General features: G+C 39.7%; 1 protein-coding gene across 2 annotated transcripts; it reads left to right on the top strand.

Annotated features, from left to right (window-relative positions):
- Nucleotides 1-5500: 5500 nt before the first annotated feature.
- Nucleotides 5501-19886, top strand: SPO11 (SPO11 initiator of meiotic double strand breaks). Of its 2 annotated transcripts, XM_068987764.1 has the most exons (13): nt 5501-5631; nt 7511-7624; nt 8903-8991; nt 9405-9471; nt 9692-9800; nt 10146-10229; nt 11394-11430; nt 11865-11974; nt 15422-15521; nt 15807-15844; nt 16939-17015; nt 19174-19285; nt 19767-19886. In XM_068987764.1, the coding sequence occupies exons 1-13, from the start codon at nt 5501-5503 to the stop codon at nt 19884-19886; spliced, it is 1188 nt and encodes a 395-aa protein (XP_068843865.1). The 2 variants fall into 2 exon arrangements, with proteins under 2 accessions (XP_068843865.1, XP_068843866.1); XM_068987765.1 differs by lacking the exon at nt 7511-7624.

Here is a 19886-nt window from a genome sequence, read left to right as displayed (position 1 = left end):
TGAAGAGGAGCTAGAGTCTTTTGATGAAGGTGAAAGAAGAGAGTGAAAAAACTTACTTAATACTCAACATTCAAAAACCAAAGATCATGGCTTCTGGTCCTATCACCTCATGGCAAATATATTGGGAAAATATGGAAACAGGGTCAAATTTCATTCTCTTGGTCTCCAAAATCAATGTGGATGGTGACTGCATCCATGAAATTAAAAGATGCTTGCTCCTTGGAAGATTGCTATGACAAACCTAGACAGTGTATTAAAAAGCAGAGACATCACTTTGCCAACAAAGGTCCATAGAGTCAAAGCTATGGTTTTTCCACTAGTCATGTATGGATGTGAGTGTTGGACCATGAAGAAGGCTGAGTGCCAAAGAATTGACGGTTTTGAACTGTGGTGTTGGAGAAAACTCTTGAGAGTCCCTTGGACTGCAAGGGGATCAAACCAGTTAATCCTAAAGAAAATCAACCCTGAATATTCGTTGGATGGACTGGTGCTGAACTGAAGTTAAAATACTTTGGCCACCTGATATAAAAAGCAAACTCACTGGCAAAGATCCTGATGTTGGGAAAGATTGAGAGCAAGAGCAGAAGGGGGAAACAGAGGATGAGATGGTTGGATGGCATCACTGACTCAATGGATATGAGTTTGAGGAAACTGCAAGACAGTGAAGAACAGGGAAGCCTGGTGTGCTGCAGTCCATGGAGTCTCGAAGAGTTGGACATGACTTAGCAACAATAGCAACGAGAGAAATATCAATCTGCACCCATGCACAGATGCACCTTGTTTGCATTTTGAGAAGAACAAACTGAAAACAATTCATGAAATTGCTGGGAAATTTCAACACTGACAGCATATTTGGTGATATGAAAGGATGATTGTGAAGTCAAGTTTTGATATGATAATGGATCAAGGTTATTTTTTAAAGGATCCTTATTTTTTAGAGATATTTGTTCAAATACTGTGGATGAAGTAATACGATGCCCAGGATTTGCTTCTAAATAATCTGGAATGAGGGTGGGGAAAGGGAGGATGTATTGGATTGGCCAAAATGTTTGTTTGGGGTTTTCCATTACATTTTATGGGAAAATCCAAACAAACTCCTGGTTGACCAATCATGGCAGCTGGTGTTGGGTCTATGGGAGTGGATTACATCGCCCCTCCCTAAAAACAAGCATGACTTCATCAATCAAATGACCTACAGGATTACAAATATTTTGGGGCTCTTATTAAAATTCAATTTAACTTTGTTTCATTGCTCTGCCTCACAACCTACATCCAGGTATACAGTCACTGGCTATGAAAAATGTGTGAATTTATTCATCAGCCCTAAGTTACCTTGGCTTAGAGGCAATATCATATAGTGGCTGAGAGCCAATTAACTATTCCTGTCCGTGTTTTGTCATCTGCATCTCTAGAAAACCCAGCAAATTCACTTATATTTCTCAGAGCCTCAACTTGCTCTCCTAAAATGGGAAGGAGTAAATAAGATTTTGCATGTTTGATGTTATGACCAGTGGCAGCAACACCAGAATAATTCACAGTAGAGGCTTATTCATATTAAAAAATTATGTTGGGCTTCCCTCATAACTCAGTTGCTAAAGAATCTGCCTGCAATGCAGGAGACCCCGGTTTGATTCGCGGGTCGGGAAGATCCCCTGGAGAAGGGATAGGCTACCCATTCCAGTATTCTTGGGCTTCCCTTGTGGCTCAGCTGGTCAAGAATCCACTTGCAATGTGGGAGACTTGGGTTCGATTCCTGGGTTGGGAAGATTCCCTGGAGAAGGGAAAGGCTACCCACTCCAGTATTCTGGTCTGGAGAATTCCATGGACTGTACAACCCATGGGGTCACAAAGAGTCCGACACGACTGAGCAACTTTCACTTTCACTTTCCCTGGTGTCTCAGTGGTAAAGAATTCGATGGCCAATGCAGGAGACTTGGGTTCAATCCCTGATCTGGGAAGATCCCTCATGCCTCAGACCAACGAAACCCGTGGGCCACAACTCCTGAGCCTGTGCTCTAGAGCCCAGGAGTCGCAACTGCTGAGGCCCTTGAGCCCATGCTCCACAAGAGAAGCCACCACAATGAGAAGCCCACACCCCACAACTACAGAGGGGTGTAGTTTTTCTAACTTGCCACAGTTAGAAAAAAAGGCCCACACAACAGCAAAGACCCAGCACAGCCAGAAATAAAGAAAATAATTTAAAAAATTATGCTTCTTTGGGCATCTGCAGAAAGATGCCTGGATGAAAAACTAAAGAGAGATTACAGAGATAAATCCCTCAGGGTGTCCTTCCTTCATTCAACAAGCACAGCCGAGTATCTTCCCTGTGTCAGGCACAGAGGAACCAGGACCACTGGCTGAGCTCAGCATCTGCTCCCCGGGGAAGAGAAAGGAAGACATGTCAAGACAAGGAAAAAGCAGGGGTCAAGACTTAGGGGCAGTGTGCAAAGAGGTCCAGACCAGATCTGAAGGACACAGGAGAATGAGCCAGGCTGGATTTAGGGAGGGAGGGCAGAAAACACGGAGAGAAAAGAGGAAAGCATTCCAGGCTGTTAAGGGAAAAGCAAGTGCAAAGGCCCTCAGGGCAAGAAGGACTAATTCCAGGGTCAGAGGGATCACAGAGTCCCGAGCAGGACAAAAGGCAATGGAGTTGCAGTTTGTTCATTTTAACTTCATATCTTCTGAATTATGTAAATATTTTATGGAAGCATAAATATTAAAAAAATTTAATGAAAATTAAAATGTAAGAATGATTACATTCTTACATTTTTTAAAAATTTAAAAATATACACACAAAAGTAAAACACCTTATAAAGCCCCAAGAAGTAAAGATATTATTATAGAATTTTCTCTACTCTTTCCTCTCAAGAATTCAACAAGATGTTAAAATTCATTCACATTTGCTTTAATGAAAAAAAAAAAACGCTTTGTTTAAACGTACCAAGCACAGGATCCTCTCCTGTCTGGTTTGCTGAAAGGGCCTCCCCATCCTTCCCCACCTCTTGGTGTGTTAGACACGGAAACGATCATTGCACCTAATTTAAATGATGCTCTGTCTAACCATCGTGAAGCTGCTGGTCCTCAAACACATTTCTGAGTGACAGGCTGAGCTTGGAGGAAACACCCGCAAGTAAGGTTTGGGGAAAAGCTCTTCACTTTTCCAACTGTGTGCAGTTGGAATGCAGTTTGGGGAGCTCCCTGACCCCGGCCCTCATCCCTGTGCTGAGCACAGTGGACCAGCTGGAGGAAAGAACTTGGTATTGGGACTGCTCTGCAAAGTGGCACCTGCAAGTTTCCTCTGCAATCTGTCGCTAGGGGTAGAATCTGTTTTTTTGGTTTCCTCTCAGCCCAGGGCTGGGCCAGTTCACTTTGATGTAAAGGAAGTACATGCGGGTTACCTGAGTGGAGGTGGATAATTGAGGGCAGAGATGTGCTGCCTGGGAGGAGGGCTCAGGCCACCCCTTCCAGTCCATGCAGGGAGAATTCCGGAGAGGCCCGTCTGCACCTTGCAGTTTCTGCCTGAAGGAAGGCCAGCTTTATTATGGGTTTGTTCCCTTCACTGTTTTGATCCCCTGCCCCGGCCCTCACCCAGCTCGGGAACTTTCATTTCATGTCAGGTCTAGAGAGGTCACCGTCTTCTGGCTGAGTGTTAGCGCTGTGTGATACAGAAAGGTCTGCCCTCCTGAGGGACAGAGACCAGTGGTCAGATGGTTCCAGTCCTGAGTGAGAGGCACCCCACTCAGCCTCTCCGTTCAAAGACCTTTTATTTGTTTGTTTCTCATGGAGAACCCACCTACTGCAAAGCCTTCATCTGAAAGGTGAGAAACCTGAGGCCAGAGGGGCAATTCCACCCATCAAAGAAACCTCCGCAAAGTTATGACCCATTTCCAGCCAGACCCTCAGTGGTGCCTCATAACCTAATGGTAAGAGCTCGACTTTGGAGTCGAGATTTATCTTTCATCGTGCTGATCACAATGCAGTCTTGCACAACCCGCTCAGGCTCTCCAAGCCTTAGTTTCTTCATCTGTGAAATAAGGAGAATAATTTTTACTGCGTAGGGTTGTTGATTCAAATGCACAACTTGCCCTCAATTATTTTGGTGTTCACCTATTTCTCCTCAATTTCCCCCTTCCCCTTAGACTGTGAGTCCCCTAAGGGCAAGTACTCTGCCCGCCTTGCTCACAGACGTGTTCTCAGTAACTACAATTGCCTAGGGCAGACTACAATTGCCTAGTGCAGGGTAGGCAATGAGGAAGTATTAGTGTTGATGATAATAAAGGCCCTCAGCACAGGGCTTGGCACAGACAGTCATCACTACCAACACAGGGAGCTCGTTATTCATGGTGGGAAGCAGGTTTTGTTTCAACAGTATCAAATGACCAGGAACTGATGGAAAAAAATAGTTCTCTGGAGAGAGCCTGCTGTCAGGTGGCTCTTCTGGGGCCAAGACCCCAGGACACCATCCTGCCCCCTACTCCCTAGGAAAGTCTCAGCGCCACCTTGCTCCAAGGCCTCTCCTTGTTTCCTCTCCCTCAAGGAAATTGTCCCCCAGGGGCAGCACTCCTTCCCTGTAGCTTCAGAATTTCTGTCTTTTCCTCTAGAAGAGAGTAGGAGTAAAGGTTCAGTTCAAATCTGCAAGAGGATTGCTACGTTAAAAATACTGGATGAACAATTAAATAAGAATTTTAGGTGAACAATGAAATCATTTTTTAGTAAAAGAGTGTCCCACAGATTGCATGGGACCAAGTTATCCTTAAAAAAAGTATTCACTGTTTATCTGCAATTCAATTTTAACTGAGGGTCGTGTGTTATAATTTGCAAAATCTGGCAGGTCAACAAAGTGATGGAGCTGGGATATTAACCCAGGCTTGCCTGGGCTTGCGGACTGCTTTCTCCTCTCTTGCAAAATCCCCACTGGTGTGATTATGAGAGTTTAAAGGGAGAGGCTGAATGAAATAGGTTTTTAAGCCCTAGGCTACTACATAAATGCTAGCAAAGGCAGAAATTTCGTTTGCCTTGATCCTCATCTGAACCCAGTGCCTAGAACTGTGTCTGATACACAGCTGGATAGCCATAACTACTTGTTTTAGTGAAAAATCATTGATACGACTTTCCCTAAATGGCAAAAAAAAAAGAAAAGGAGATATAAAACCATTTCAAGGTCTCAAATCTTGGTCCCACATCCCAAATATATCCTGCTGGTCCCTGACATTGGTCCCTGAGGCTTGTCAGAAGGTACCCAGGAAGGGGCCCAGGTGAGATTGCACCTGATAGAGCCCTGTGCACAGATGTTTCAGTCAGTGCAAGCGCTATGCACATGCGTTAGTCCAGCCCCACCAGGGGGTGAGGTGTGCGCATGCGCAGTCCGGCCCCCCAGCTCGGGAGAGGAGCTCTGTCCTTCCAGGCCCCACCCCTTTAAGTGCATTGTGGATACAGAGAAGGGTGATCTCAGGCCAGGTGGAGCTCTTGTTGTTGGACGCTTTTGTTGCAGTGGGGTCCTATGGCCTTTACGCCCAGGGGCCCTGAGGCCTCGTTTTTCGAGGTTTTGGACCAGCACAGGGCTTCCCTACTGGCCGCCCTGAAGAGAGGCGGCGAGGAGCCCACGGGCGGGGGGATGCGCTTGGCTTCCAGGTATACGGGCTCTTTCTGGGGCACAGACTGTTGGGAGTTAGGGAGCAAGAAGGTTCTGCCCAGCCAGGCTTGAGGTGCTCTGTGGAGAAATGCTGGGCCCCCTTCCCGTCTCCCCAATCTGGGGAGCAAGATTGCCTCAGAATGTTAAGGCCACAGAGGCCTGTTCGGCCCACCAGCCCTGAACCCCAAGAAAGGCGCTTGTTTAGTGCCCCCTATTTCTTCTGTTAACTTATTCTCAATTCAAAAAGCCAGGCACAAGCCGCACCTACACCACCGCCCCCCCCCACAGTACCCCCTCCTCACTGCTTTGTCTTCTAGAATGTTCCAGGAGCATCCCCGCAGCTGGGGTCACAGGTTTCCTGAGATCTGGACAGTTTGAGGAGTTTAAGCCACAGTTTGGCTTGGTGTTTATTTTTTTTAAGTTGTGGAAATTCAGAAGTTTTCAAGCATTTTTTTTTTTTTAAGAAAAGGGGGGAAATGAATGTTGTAAGTTCTTAATAAGTGTGTTTTATCAAAATGAATGAGGCAGTCAACACATTTTAAGTGGTTTATAGTAAGACAATGGGATTTATGGACCTGAAAGGGAAGAAAATGCACATTTCTTTAAATCAGTTAAAGCAGTTAGAGTTTAGCTTAGAGTGTGGTGCTGATAAAATCAATTAAAGAGATTCTCCAGCTGCCCAACCTGGAGTTAACTGCAAGAAATATGTTTACATTATTCACCACTTTCACTTAAAACGCTCTGTTGTTCTGCTTACTTGATCTGCTTTTCTAGTTTATCAGCAAGGTTTTTCACTTAAACAAATTACTGTCATTTAAGCCCAAACCAACTACCAAAAAAACCTTCAAACAAATTTCACAAAATGTTTTAGTTTAAGGGAGTACTAGAAGAGGGTAAAAGAAGGGGGTAGCAGTCCCTGTTTAAGTTTCAGATGTAAATCTGATTGTTTTAAAGTTGGTCATAATATTACTGCAGCTTTTTTCCAAACTAGAAAAATGAATAAATAAAAATGAATCAGTTTTTGCTCCCCAAATTAGAAATATTGAATGCTTTAAAAGTTATTTTCTGATACATGCATTTTCAATGAAAGCTGTGAAGTTTCTATGGAAATTAGAACACTACATTTTGTGCATTTTCTAGATTTAATGATTTTCCTTCCTAGGCAATATTTTTATGGTGTTTATAACAATAACATTTTTTGAAGCTGATGGCTTGTGAAATTAAGAGTCAGCTGATGGAAAATTGGGCTAAGTCTTAATAATTTTCTGTGGTGTAGTAGTTGCCAAGCCCTTTTATGGTAATGATTAAACTTTTTTCTTTTTGTATCACTAAAATTCAAAAGGGCTGATTTATGGCATGACATCAATTAGGGTAACATACTACAGTAAGAACTGTTTTTTTGAAATATTTTCACATTGCATTTGGGGAAATAAATTTAAAGCCAGTATTACATCAGTTAAAAGATTTATCAGTAGTATTTCAAGGCAATGAGTTTGTATTTAAAGTAGGTTGATCTGAAGATCAATGTATTTATATCAGTACATTTATATTAATGTATTTATAAATTGGTCATTAAAAGGGAGATATTACTTAAGTTGGTAATTGTTTGAGAAGCAAAATTACAAGCAAATGAAATTTCTTTGAAATTCACCACTATAAATACAATTGTTTTAATGTATTACTCATGTTAAAGTAATAAAGTATTACTCAAGTATTACTTCATGTTAAAATTTAGTGGGAGAGAATATTATTGACATGTATCATCTAGTCTTAAAAAACAACCAATGAAACAAAAAATTAATATTCTGGGGAAATGTTACCTATTGTAAAGGTCTAATTTAAAATTGAGATTGAATCATTGTGTGTTTATTGTTTCAGTTCTGAGGTTCTTTCATCTGTAGAAAAAATTATCCAAGACATAGTCACAAGCTTGGCAAGAAATGAAGCACCTGCATTCACAATAGACAACAGATCAAGCTGGGAAAATATAAAGTGGGCGTTTTGCATTTTTAAATTTTTAAGTGCATTATCTAAGTCATTATTAGAATTTATTTGAGTTGGAGTTCTAGTTGGATTTAATTCTATTTGTTGCCTTTACCCTGCCAAAAAGGATTTAAGGAAGTTTATAAAATACATACCATACAGGCAGGTTATATAAACTAGAAGTAGGTGTGAAAGATAAGGCAAAGGGAAAACAATGCTAGGAACAAAAAAATGGAGCACCAAAAGTAGTTAGAATTCAAAATGCCTATGATAAAGCCTTACAGTCCTGCTAAAAATAGGCTCCAGCCTGGGATCTAAGCTTTCTAGCACTCAAAGGGGAAAATATCACCATCAGAATTCTTATCTGTACTGCAGAAGCAAACCACTTGCTCAGGGGAGCTATAACCAGCCCTGATATTGAGACCAAAATAAATGTATCCTGAGCACAGAACACATTGTAATGGCTCATTCTCTTAGCAGATCTCCTGTGAAATCATGTCCCCAAGAGGGTAAAATCAGCAAACAGCTTTATCAGAGTCTTGGAATCTAGTTATATAGTTTGATTCTTTCAGGTCCTCAACCTGTAGACACTTTTCACTAAACAATGAAAAACACTGCAAAATTAATCCTCAGTAAGAGTTATAGGAAAATAATTAAAGAAATCTTAAGGCTCTTTAGTCATTCATTATTCTTTTACGATCAATATAATTAGTGAAACTGTAAACTTTTGAATTATATTTTGCAAGGTGGATTTCACCAAACCTTGAAGCAGCTGTCACCTGGCCTGTTTGCCTGGTGCCTTCTGCCATCTTTAGGGCAGGCTTGGCAGTTCAATTTAACAACCTAGTATAAACGTATTTCATCACTGTAACTTTGGGGGTAAATTAAATGAAATATTTCAAAACGTATTATTAAATTGAATAAAAGTATTAAATCAGTAAGCAAAATGCTAATAAAATTGTGAAATAATTTATAATAGTTCACAAACCCTAAATGTCTTTCCAGGAAAGAAATACACACACATGCACACACACTATAATCAAAGGTGTTTAATTCATGTATTTTAAACACTCTTTTAGTGCCTCTGTATGTTGCAAAGATAATTACCTAATTACCAGTTGGAATTCTCTAAGCTTATAAACGAGGTTATCCTAAAATTTCAGTGCTTACATTGGGAAGAAATGTGGATTTAAATGATATTCAGAAGAGGAAATTAATCATATGTTGTTTGGTGTTCAGAAGTTAACTCTTTTTTATTCTATTCCCTTGCTTTAAACAAAATGACAGGTTTGAAGATTCTGTGGGTCTTCACATGGTATCTCATTGTACCACAAGAAAAATCAAAAGTGATTCACCAAAATCAGTTAAAAATTTTGGTAAATTATTCTTTCTTAGCTTTTAGTGGTAAAATAAATAATTTTGATTACTTTCTGGGTTATAGTTATTCTGAGCTAAATAATTTTACTTGTTCATTAACAGGCCATTCTGTACTTGAAATAAATTTGTAGAATTTTGCCTTGTCAATAACTGTGGAAGTAAACTATTATTCCAAAATGAATGTTCAAGTATATGATTCAGTGGAAAAATATTCTTTCAATTTTGCTGTACAGAGAACACTTAATTTTATCTAACTTGTAGACAATTATCATTCTGTACTTAACACTTCTCTTTTGGAAAGATAATTTTTATAATGTTGTGGAAAGTAACTGGAGAGAGTTAATCCTTGATCACAGAATGTTTTGATTTTTGTAAGTGATGAGTAACTCACTTATTGCATCTTATTTTCCAGCGCTAATTCTTAAAATACTTTCCATGATTTATAAATTAGTACAGAGCAACACTTATGCAACCAAAAGGTAAGTACATTGTTCTAATAAATTACTCTTTGAAGTGCATTGTGAGGTTAAGTGGGATTGACTTTCATTATATGTTTTGAAAAGTTACATAAAGCTAGTCTGTGGGTAATAAATTTTTTGTTTACATCAACTCAAAGCTTTCTTCAGTTAATATTCCAATATTTATCATATTCAGAGAAAATATAATTAATTAAAATATAGAATTTTAAAATTTTCACAGAGACATTTATTACACTGACAGCCAACTCTTTGGTAACCAGACTGTTGTGGACAATATTATTAATGATATTTCCTGTATGTTAAAAGTGCCGAGGAGGAGTCTGCATATAGTAAGTAGCATTTAATACAAGATATTTTAAAACAAAATGTATGAAAATTATAGTAGAAGAATAAATGTAACCTGTGCCTTCTTTTCATATTTTTGATATTATATTTTTCTCACTATGAATTTAAATAATCTAGTCTCAGTGTATCCCCTTGGCTAAAGAAAGCAAAACTGATGAATTGTCAAATACTTTTCATTCCTAAATGCTTACGTATTTTCTCCTTTATTTCTTGAATTCCAGTCTGATCCAAAACACCTATATAATTTAGCAGGTGAACATTAGAAGGGACTTAGAAGCATAAAATACGCTGGAGAAAAAGGTTTCATATATGACTATTACTTTTTTCAGCTGTCTACATCAAAAGGTTTAATTGCTGGTGATTTAAAGTACCTTGAGGAAGATGGCACCAAGGTGAACTGCACACGTGCAACAGTAAGCATCATAATGTGTTCATGTGCTTCCACTCCATATCAAACTCCTTTGTGTTTGAAATGCACTTTATTGACTGGCTTTGTTATGTAGTTCAGAGCTTAAGATTTTAAAATAAAATGAAAGGATGAAGAGGTATATGCTTTATGGGGTTGTACATTACCCAGTTTCCAAATATGCCAATTGTCAGATGTCATATTGAAATAAACAAACATACACATTCCTTTTTTAAATGCACGGTTTGTTGTTTTCAGGTAGAGTGTGACTTGACCATTTTAGCATGGCTATTTTATGTAATCTTCATAAAATTTTCTGGTTCTGAAATCTGTAAGTTTGAGACTAAAGTGTTTGCTAGGCTTTAGTAAATAGAAAGTCACAGAACTAGCACAGAAGTTTGGAAATGGTTAACTCACCATTTTAGAAAGAGGAGAATGACACCTATGAGATTCTGCATAAGGAAGTCTTTCCTTCATCAGTTTCTGCTTTTTAAGTCACATATCTATAAAGTTTCCAAGAAATTTTCACCTGCTTGGAAGTAGTTTGGGTCATATGTCTGTTTTCTTATTGAAAAGTAAATCTGTGTCCTACTGTTTTCTTACTGAGGCATAGACTTCTGATGACAGTGTATTTTTTTAAAATGAAAATAAAAAAATTAGGGCTTCCCCAGTGGCATAGTGGTAAAGAATCCATCTGCAATACAGGAGACTCAGAGACACGGGTTCAATCCCTGGCTTGGGACTATCCCCTGGAGGAGGAAATGGCAACCCACTCCAATATTCTTGCCTGGGAAATCCCATGGACACAGGAGCCTGGCAGGCTACAGTCCACAGGAGTTGCAACTGAGCAACTAAACAACAACAAAAAGTGTTCTTGATAAATTTTTAAATGTTATTGTGTTTGTTTGCTTAGTCGCTTAGTCATGTCTGACTCTTTGCGACCACATGGACTTTAGCCCACCAGACTCTTCTGTCCATGGGGATTTTCCAGACAACAATGCTGAAGTGGGTTGCCATGCCCTCCTCCAGGAAATCTTCCCAACCCAGGGATTGAACCCAGCTGTCCCACATTGCAGGCGGATTCTTTACCATCTGAGCCACCAGAGAAGCCCATATGTTGTTATACTTGCTATTTATTTAAAATAAAAACTGTCTCCTCTTGTTAACTTAGGCTGTTGCTGTGCCATCTAATATTCAAGGAATTCAGAGTATCCTTTGAGTGAGAAAGCTATTTAAACTTACAGCATGTTCATTCATTTTTACTTTAATAAATCAAGCCTTCATAATATGTAACCAGTAAGCCATACCCTGTATTGGTCAAGATGAACACATCATGCTCCCTTTTCTAGGATATTTTTAGGAGTTCACTATCTAGTAAGAAAGATATGTAAATACTGTGTGTGAATAGGTGGCGCTAGTGGTAAAGAATCTGACTGCCAGTGCAGGAGAGGCAAGAGAAGCAGGTTTGATCCCTGGCTTGCGAAGATGCCCTGGAAGAGACTAGGTATCTGAAATGTGAAGGTAAAAACAAAAATTCTATATCTATAGCTACTTTTGAATTGATCGATATGGCATTATTACTTATAATTAGTGGTTCAGTTGAAACACACATGCCTTAAATTTATCAGCCTTAACTTCACAGATTTAATTACGGATGCAAAATTTCTACTAATTGTAGAAAAAGATGCAACATTTCAGCGCCTCCTGGATGACAACTTTTGCAACAAAATGTCTCCATGCATCATGGTCACGGTATATTATCTACTTTTACCTCAATTACCAGACTAATGTACTACTTTGTTGATCAGTAAGAGGGGTTTATGGCTTCCCAGGTGGCTCAGTGGTAAAGAGTCCACCTGCCAATGCTGGAGACATGGGTTCTATCCCTGGGTCAGGAAGATCCCTTGGAGTAGGAAATGGCAAACTGTTCCAGTATTCTTGCCTGAGAAATCCCAAGGACAGAGGAGCCCGGGATGCTACAGTCCAAGGAATTGCAAAGAGTCAGACACGACTGAAGCACATAAACACACAAGAGTGGTTCATAACTTCATCTATGAGTTTGAACAGCATTCTCTTGTCACTATGAAGCATCTTTTGGGATTATAGAACAAGAATTTCCAAGGTGTTTATTTAACCATCCTCAAATCTGACTGAAATCAAGGTGATGGTCCCGATTCTTAAATACCAGAGATTTTCTAATAGAAATGTAAGTTTACACAGGCTCTCAGTATCACCCTCAACACCATTCCCACACGGGCTACTTGTCTTGACTATAGTATGGTAACATGGGAGCTTTCACAGGGTTGAATGAACAAGAGCCACTCCTTGTTCTTCCTCACACGGTTTGTATGCTGTTGAAAGAAGAGCAAAGAACACAGAAGCATATGTTGAGGTAATACACAGGGAGCTACAGGCAATAATTAGCAAAGGGTAATGTGCGAGGTGTTCCTAAAACTGGGGAGACCAATGACATCTGCTGGCCTGGGGAAGAAGGAGGTGGCAGTACAGGAAGCCAGGGGTGTGGGTCCGTGAGATGATGGAAGAGCAACAGACACATCAGGTTCCCCCTCCTGTACCAGCCCTCCTCCGCTCTTACAGATCTGCATAAAGACCTAGTTCTCTGAAGGAAAAAAAAAAAAAGCTCATCTACTTGCAGTTCTCCTGGCTTATTAATAGTAAGTATGATGCTTGTGAGGTATGTTTGTGCAAACAGTAAGGAGAACTGCCCTGCCGAGGGAGCAGGATGTTGGGCAGCTGTTGTCATCTTGGAAGGCCTGGCCACCCCCAGGAGGCATCCCGATTTAGTGCAAAAATATCAGGTGTTGACAAAAGTGAGAAGGATTGGTGAGAAAGGAAATGACAAGGATTCATGTGGTAGTATCATCAGTTAGATGGATAGGGAGATAACTGGATTCAGGAAGCCTGTCTGGAGGCTCTCAGGTAGTTACCTTGGTGGCAGGTTGCCAGGGAAATGGTTAAAGAGAAAGGACTCAAGCAAAGGACATTTCCAAGGCAAGTTTAAAAGGACGTGATGACCACAGGATGAGAGGAATGAGTCAAAATGACTCTGGTGTGTGGAGCTTTACCACGATGTCCCCATGGATGCTATAGAACAAGTGGCAGGGAGGCTTGGTACTTCGTAGAAAACGGATGTTGAATGTAGTCTTAGAAATAAAAATTTGAGATGATAACAGGAGATCCTAGTGGCATGTGCCCAGTTTGAAGAGAGGGGAGAACAGCTGTGACAGAAAATGCACACTGAGACCTCGTCAGTAATCAAGGCCATACCTGAACCCCTGAAGTGCTCTCCCAGTGGCCTTGTCCTGGGGTTCACTTTTGGTGGAGTCCTCCTGCTCTTTCACACCTTCCTGGTGAGAGTGCGTGCTTGCTGGACTATCAGAAGACAAGCCGTTATAGACAAACCAACAGTGGCCCAGGCCTCCGTTTCAGCCCTTGGAGTTTGAATCACAGCTGGTACTAGTGCACTGGAGACGCACATAAAGCTCAGCTCTTGGTCACATTTCTCTTTTTACCTTGTCTTTCCTCTTGAATGCTGCCTTCTAGTCTTTGTCTACCTACATGTTGGTGCTGTCATGGCAGCCATTGATAATTGCTGTTGTTACTATGGTGAAACACCCACTAGAAGCTGGTCTGTAGTAGCTGCCCCTGCAGAGGGGAGCTTAGAGTCGAGGGCTGGGCTAGGAAGGAATCGTTGGTACTGTCTGACTCCTCTACCACATATATGGGTTATCTCTCCCAAAGGAAATAGTTAAAGTACACTACCATTCACTATGTATTCGTGACGCACCAGGAACTCTGTTAGGCACTTTACGTAATAAGGGTTCACACTTACTGCTGTTTTCTGCGTTGTCTGTTCAGTCACTCAGTTGTGTCTAACTCTTTCAGACCCCATGAACTGCAGCACACCTGCTTCCTCTCCTTCACCATCTCTTGGAGCTTATTCAAACTCAGGTCCGTTGAGTCAGTGAAGCCATCCAACCATCTTATCCTCTGTTGCCCCCTTCTCTTCATGCCCTCATATCAACTTGTAAAGTCTCTCCAGCCTTATGAGATAGGTATTATTATCATCCCCATTTTAACAATAGAACACTGGGACCCAGGAAGGTATTTTACCACAATCCCAAGGCTGGTCAAAACTAGGACTTGGAGAGGGACTCCCCTGGTGGTCCAGTGGTTGAGAATCTGCAATATAGGGGATGTGGGTTCAATCCCAGGTCGTGGAACTAAGATCCCACATTCCACAGGGCAACAAAGCCCAAGAGCCACAACAAAAGATCCTGTGTGCTGCAACTAAGAGCAGACACAGCCAAATAAGTAAATTAAATAAATACATATTAAAAAAAAAATTGAGCCACCAGGGAAGCCATAGTACTGGGATTAAGATAGTTCAACTCCACATTGCTGCAGTGCCATGACTCTGGGTGGTAGGTATATTTAGCCCAGTTTTATAAATAAAGCCACAGCCTAAAGAGACTAGGAAACCCACTAGTGATTGGTGGAGAGGGAATCCAGACTCAGGGCTATCCCATCAAAAGCTGGTTCTCATCCCTACTTGCTTCCTCCCTGTTCCACATTTCATTTAGTTTCCTGTTCTCTTAACATTATTGTAATGCTCTTCAAATTATTTTTCTACATAATTATTGTTTTAATCACATCATAATACCATTCTACTGTTTGGTTTTATTAAATCCTGAGTTTAAACCAGATACTTTTAAATGCTTTATAATTATTAAATAACTTAGTTCCTATAATAATATCGGAAGGTGTTATTACAAAGCCCCAAACCTCAGAGCGTTTTCATGACTGTTAAGATCCATGCTGCTAAGCAGTGGCAGAGCCAGACGCCTCTGCAGGCAGCCGGCTCAGAAGCTGATGCATGTCAGCCTCTGCAGGCAGCCGGCTCTGAAGCTGATGCATGTCGCCACTGTGCTCTGCTGCCTGTTGTTAGATCTTTTGGATATTTACTGTGGTTTCTGTCCTTTTAAGTAACACTGCAGTGGACATCTTTATGTATGTCACATTTTTTATTATTTTTGTTTCTGCTAAAATATTTTCCTAGGCCTGGGATAATTAAGTCAAAGTTATGTAGATATTTATGTTAATAATAAAATAAGGATACAGTGTCATCAGTTTCATTTTACTGAAATTAAAATGCATGATTTCAATCCTTGCTTTTAGGGAAAGGGGGTACCTGATCTGAACACAAGACTTCTAGTCAAGAAGTTGTGGGATACATTTCACATTCCTGTTTTCACTCTGGTAGATGCTGATCCACATGGTAATTTATTGTTAGACTATTTGAAATAGTCATAATCAAATCGTACTTATAGCTATGTTTTTCTGCTCATAGAACACTTTCATAAAATACTTTAAAAGAATACGATTATTAGATTTAAATGAATGACTAATCATTTGGGATATTTATTGTTTTTTACTGTATTAAACTGAACCATAAATTTTCCACTGGTATTGTTCACAAAAATAAAAATTGCAGATGTTAGATATAATTATCTAACTATAATATGCAAGGAGACAAATTTCAAAGTTAACTTTCTTTTAACAGGCATAGAGATAATGTGTATCTATAAGTACGGATCTATGGTAAGTATAGAAAAATATTTTTCCTTTTCCACTATTGAGATAGTTTATATTATTCACTGGAGTGATTTCTGCATTTACTTATCAGCCCCTAGTAAGCTGAGGGCCCCCAAAAGGTACCAGGGAAGCTACTGTCCTAGTCTAGGGCCACTCTGTTTCACAGTCTGTGATTCCAGCTTCCAGCATAACCAGTGTGACTCCAGATGACAGAGTGGGATTACCTTCGGGCAAGAGGCCTTAATTATTCTCCACTCTCCTGGCCTGCTGAAGTAACGGCAAGCCTTCAGCATAACAACACTGATTACCAATTATACCCTGAAAAGTATATATAGTCTTGAATTCTGACTTTTCCAATTCCAACCATCAGGAGAAATGAAAAGACCACCAAACTTTACCACTAGGGACGGCAACTGCTACACATCAGTGGTTCTCAAAATGTGGTCCTGGGAAGTTGTTAGAAATGTAAATCTCAGTCCCCATTCAGACCTCCTGAGTCTAGAATTCTAAGGGTGGGCCCTCTAAGTGATCCTGACTCATGGTAAAGTTTGGGAACCACTGGTATACACTTTGTGTATTCCTGGAAGAGTCGGACACGACTGAGCAACTTCACTTTCACTTTTCACTTTTATGCATTGGAGAAGGAAATGGCAACCCACTCCAGTGTTCTTGCCTGGAGAACCCCAGGGATGGTGGAGCCTGGTAGGCTGCCATCTATGGGGTCGCACAGAGTCGGACACGACTGAAGTGACTTAGCGGTAGCAGCAGCAGATGTATATGTTTATAGCAGAAGAAAAGGATGGTGGAGCAAGGGATTAAGGTGTGGAATCACAAACGACAATAAATTTGGGTCAGAGAGGGTCATTTGTACTTTCACATTATAGAAAATCAACACAGAAATAGTATAGAGCAGTTTTAAAACCTCCACTGAAAGTCCAGTTTAGCTAAGCTCTTGGTGATTTTCTTACTTCTGTGGCCTCTGGGAGTGTGAAGTCTTCAGTAAGAGTCCTTAATAAGTTGAAAAAAAAAAATGCTGCAAAAACAAGTATGCTAGTTCTCTCCAAAAGGTTTAGCTAATATACTTCTGCTCTTTATTTTAGGCTATGTCTTTTGAAGCCCATAATCTCACAGTTCCAGCTATTAGATGGCTTGGTCTCCTCCCTTCTGATATCAAAAGGTTAGACAGTTAGCAGAATGAGGGTATTTAAAATGATGACTCACTGTAACATGTAGCACTCATCCTGAAGAGTCACTACCAGGAGAAGTGCTTACTGTTTTTTACTTATGTTGTTCATGATAACTCAGGATTATATCATTATAAATTTAATTTATCGATGTTTCTGTTTCAACTACTAAAATACTTGAATATATTTGGCTAATCGAACCTTTAGCTAGTTAGAAGATATTTTTTTGTTTTACCCTTATGGTTAAAGTCTTTAATAATTTCTTTATACTTAGAAAGTATTAAGACATTGAATCTAAATAGTAATCATTGACAACACCGTTTGCCATCTGAATTGATTTTATCATAAGTTCTTAATTTCATTTAAAAATCTCATTTTAAGATTACTTAAAGTTGGGGGATCCACATTTTGTCAGTTTTAAGATATATGTGTTCGTTATAGAAAAAAATATCATTAAGTAACAATATAAAAGTCACCTATAGACAAACAGTTCTGCCCTTGTAGATTATTTGCTGTGCATTGCCATAATTTCTTCCAAAAGAATTTGGAAGAGCTTGATTTTGTAATCTTTTCTCCCACAACACAATGTAATTGCACTTCCTTATCAATAAATACATCCCTATGATCTTATTTGAATGTCTTCTTCCACTTGGTTTCAATTCTGAGTGTGTCTATTTGGTCAGTCCCTTGTAATTGGACATTTGGATGGGTTCCAAATCTGTTTTGAAAGATAGTCCTCTGACCGACCCTCTTGTGACTGAATCTTTGCCTGTATCCTTAATTAGTCCCATAGGCTGAATTCCCGGAATTGCTGGGTCAAAGGGTATGCACATTTTTAAGGCTTCGGCTGCCCTCTGGATAGGTTAATTATTTTGTCTTCCCTGGAGAGTAAGAGCCCACCTGCCCCTCAGCATAAGACATTATCACTTTATTCATCTCTGCTAATGTGATATTTTAAGATATTTTATTGTTTTAATTGGCTAGTGAGAGGTGAGAGTGAAATTAGACATATTTGGATTTCTTCAAGCAGTGAGCAAACCTTGGTTAAAGGCGCTTATTTTCTAAAAATGGAATGATCGCTGCTTCTTACAAAATGAGGGCACAAGAGAAAACAGGTTTTGACTTTTGAATGTTTATGCTGTAGTGAATCAAAGTTTTGTTCAGTTTAGTGTATACATCATGGTCAAAATCCGTTGGGGGTTATCTCTTTGTATGAAGATTGTTTCTAATACAAGTTTAGGACAGAGAATCTGATTAAGGCAGAAAACGAAACTCTAGGTGTATCTCATAAATTCCACCAGTGCCCTCAAAATAAATGTACTCTAAATAAATGTACAATCAAAGAAAAAACAGCATGATAGCTACACAAACATGGCTTCAAGAGAAATCCTCTAGGTCTCTCTTTCAATCAAACTGTCACCCTATCCAGGAGCTGCCAGTGGCAAATAGTCATTATTGTGGGGACATTGAGAAAGACTGTTTGAAACTAGAGCTCTGCTGGGAAATCCAGGATTTGTGACTTCTAAAAGCAATTCACAGCATAAATCCTGGACCTCTCATGTTCTATTTTTAAACACATACCAAGATAAAATTACAATCCACTTTTTAAAAATTTGAAACAAGATAGATGTGTATACGTATGTCTGTGTGCACGCATGAGTGATAAGTGAAAATTGATAGACTTAACTTCCTTGGCCCAGAAAATTCTCATTGAATTACAAAGAATTAAGGATTCAGTGGGACCTGAAATTCCACAGTGGATCTTGCTGCAGGCCACACACACACTGGCACTCACCGCTCTAAGACTGCGGCGCTCTGGGGGCAGCCTTGGTGTTGAGACACATGATGTTAGTGCTCCCGGCATTTGTTTTATAACCAATGTCTATCTTCCTGTCATCGTCCTGTGAGTGTGGCATGAAAGAAAACAACTTGAAACAGACTTCCACCATGATCTTGAACACTTAGTAGTCAAAGACATACCAGATTCCCTCCAACTCCATATTTAAAAATGAATCTGTACTGATTTTTTCATCTGTTATTTCTGAGTCTTTTGAAATAGCACGATAAATAAAAATGAAATGTATATGACCTTAAAGTTATAGGAGCACTTTGTTTTTACTGATTTTTTTTTCACCTATTTTTTTCCCCCAGATTAAATATACCCAAAGGTACTTTGATTCCACTGACGAAACGGGACCAGATGAAACTTGACAGCATCCTAAAGAGACCTTATATTACTTGCCAACCATTTTGGAGAAAAGAAGTATGTTTCTTTTTAAAATGCAAATGTCATGTTTTGTTGCCTTTTACTTTTAGCAGTGGCTATTTGCATCATATTTTGAAGCTATCCTTGTTGAATTTTTATATAACTAGCAACTGCTATGTGCATTATTTGGCAGTAAATTGTTGCTGAAACATTGAATTGTGAATGCTAATAGGTAAGATTAGCTGGGTGGAGCTGACCTAATTTATTCTCATCACAGTTAAATACATATTGTCTACGGTTCTATCGTAGTTCATGAGGAAAAAAGGAGAGAAGGAAATTATAAAGATGCCAGACTATTCCTAACTACTGAAGGAATCCGTACTAATATTTTCAGCTGTAGCAGCTCTAGAATATTCTGGCTGACTTAAAGTTTATTGCTCATGGTTTTGGAGACTAAAACAAATCTAGAATTACCAGTTTGAGTTGACAGAACTGTAGCAAAGACTCTGGTATGACTGTAGTTTATTTTTATTGACAGATGGAAATAATGGCAGACTCTAAAATGAAGGCAGAAATTCAAGCTTTGACCTTCCTATCATCAGACTATCTTTCCAGAGTATATTTACCTAACAAACTAAAATTTGGTGGGTGGATATAA

This window comes from Capricornis sumatraensis, chromosome 15, assembly GCF_032405125.1.
Source record: "Capricornis sumatraensis isolate serow.1 chromosome 15, serow.2, whole genome shotgun sequence".
Lineage (NCBI taxonomy): Eukaryota > Metazoa > Chordata > Mammalia > Artiodactyla > Bovidae > Capricornis > Capricornis sumatraensis.
This window is presented reverse-complemented; position numbering and strand designations above follow the sequence as displayed.

Bases quoted from the DNA above. Each gene is read 5' to 3' on its own strand.
- SPO11 (XM_068987764.1), top strand. From the start codon at position 5,501: ATGGCCTTTACGCCCAGGGGCCCTGAGGCCTCGTTTTTCGAGGTTTTG. The intron at 8,992-9,404 runs GTAAATTATTCT...CTTATTTTCCAG, and splicing joins AAAATCAGTTAAAAATTTTG to CGCTAATTCTTAAAATACTT. The intron at 19,286-19,766 runs GTATGTTTCTTT...TTTTATTGACAG, and splicing joins AACCATTTTGGAGAAAAGAA to ATGGAAATAATGGCAGACTC.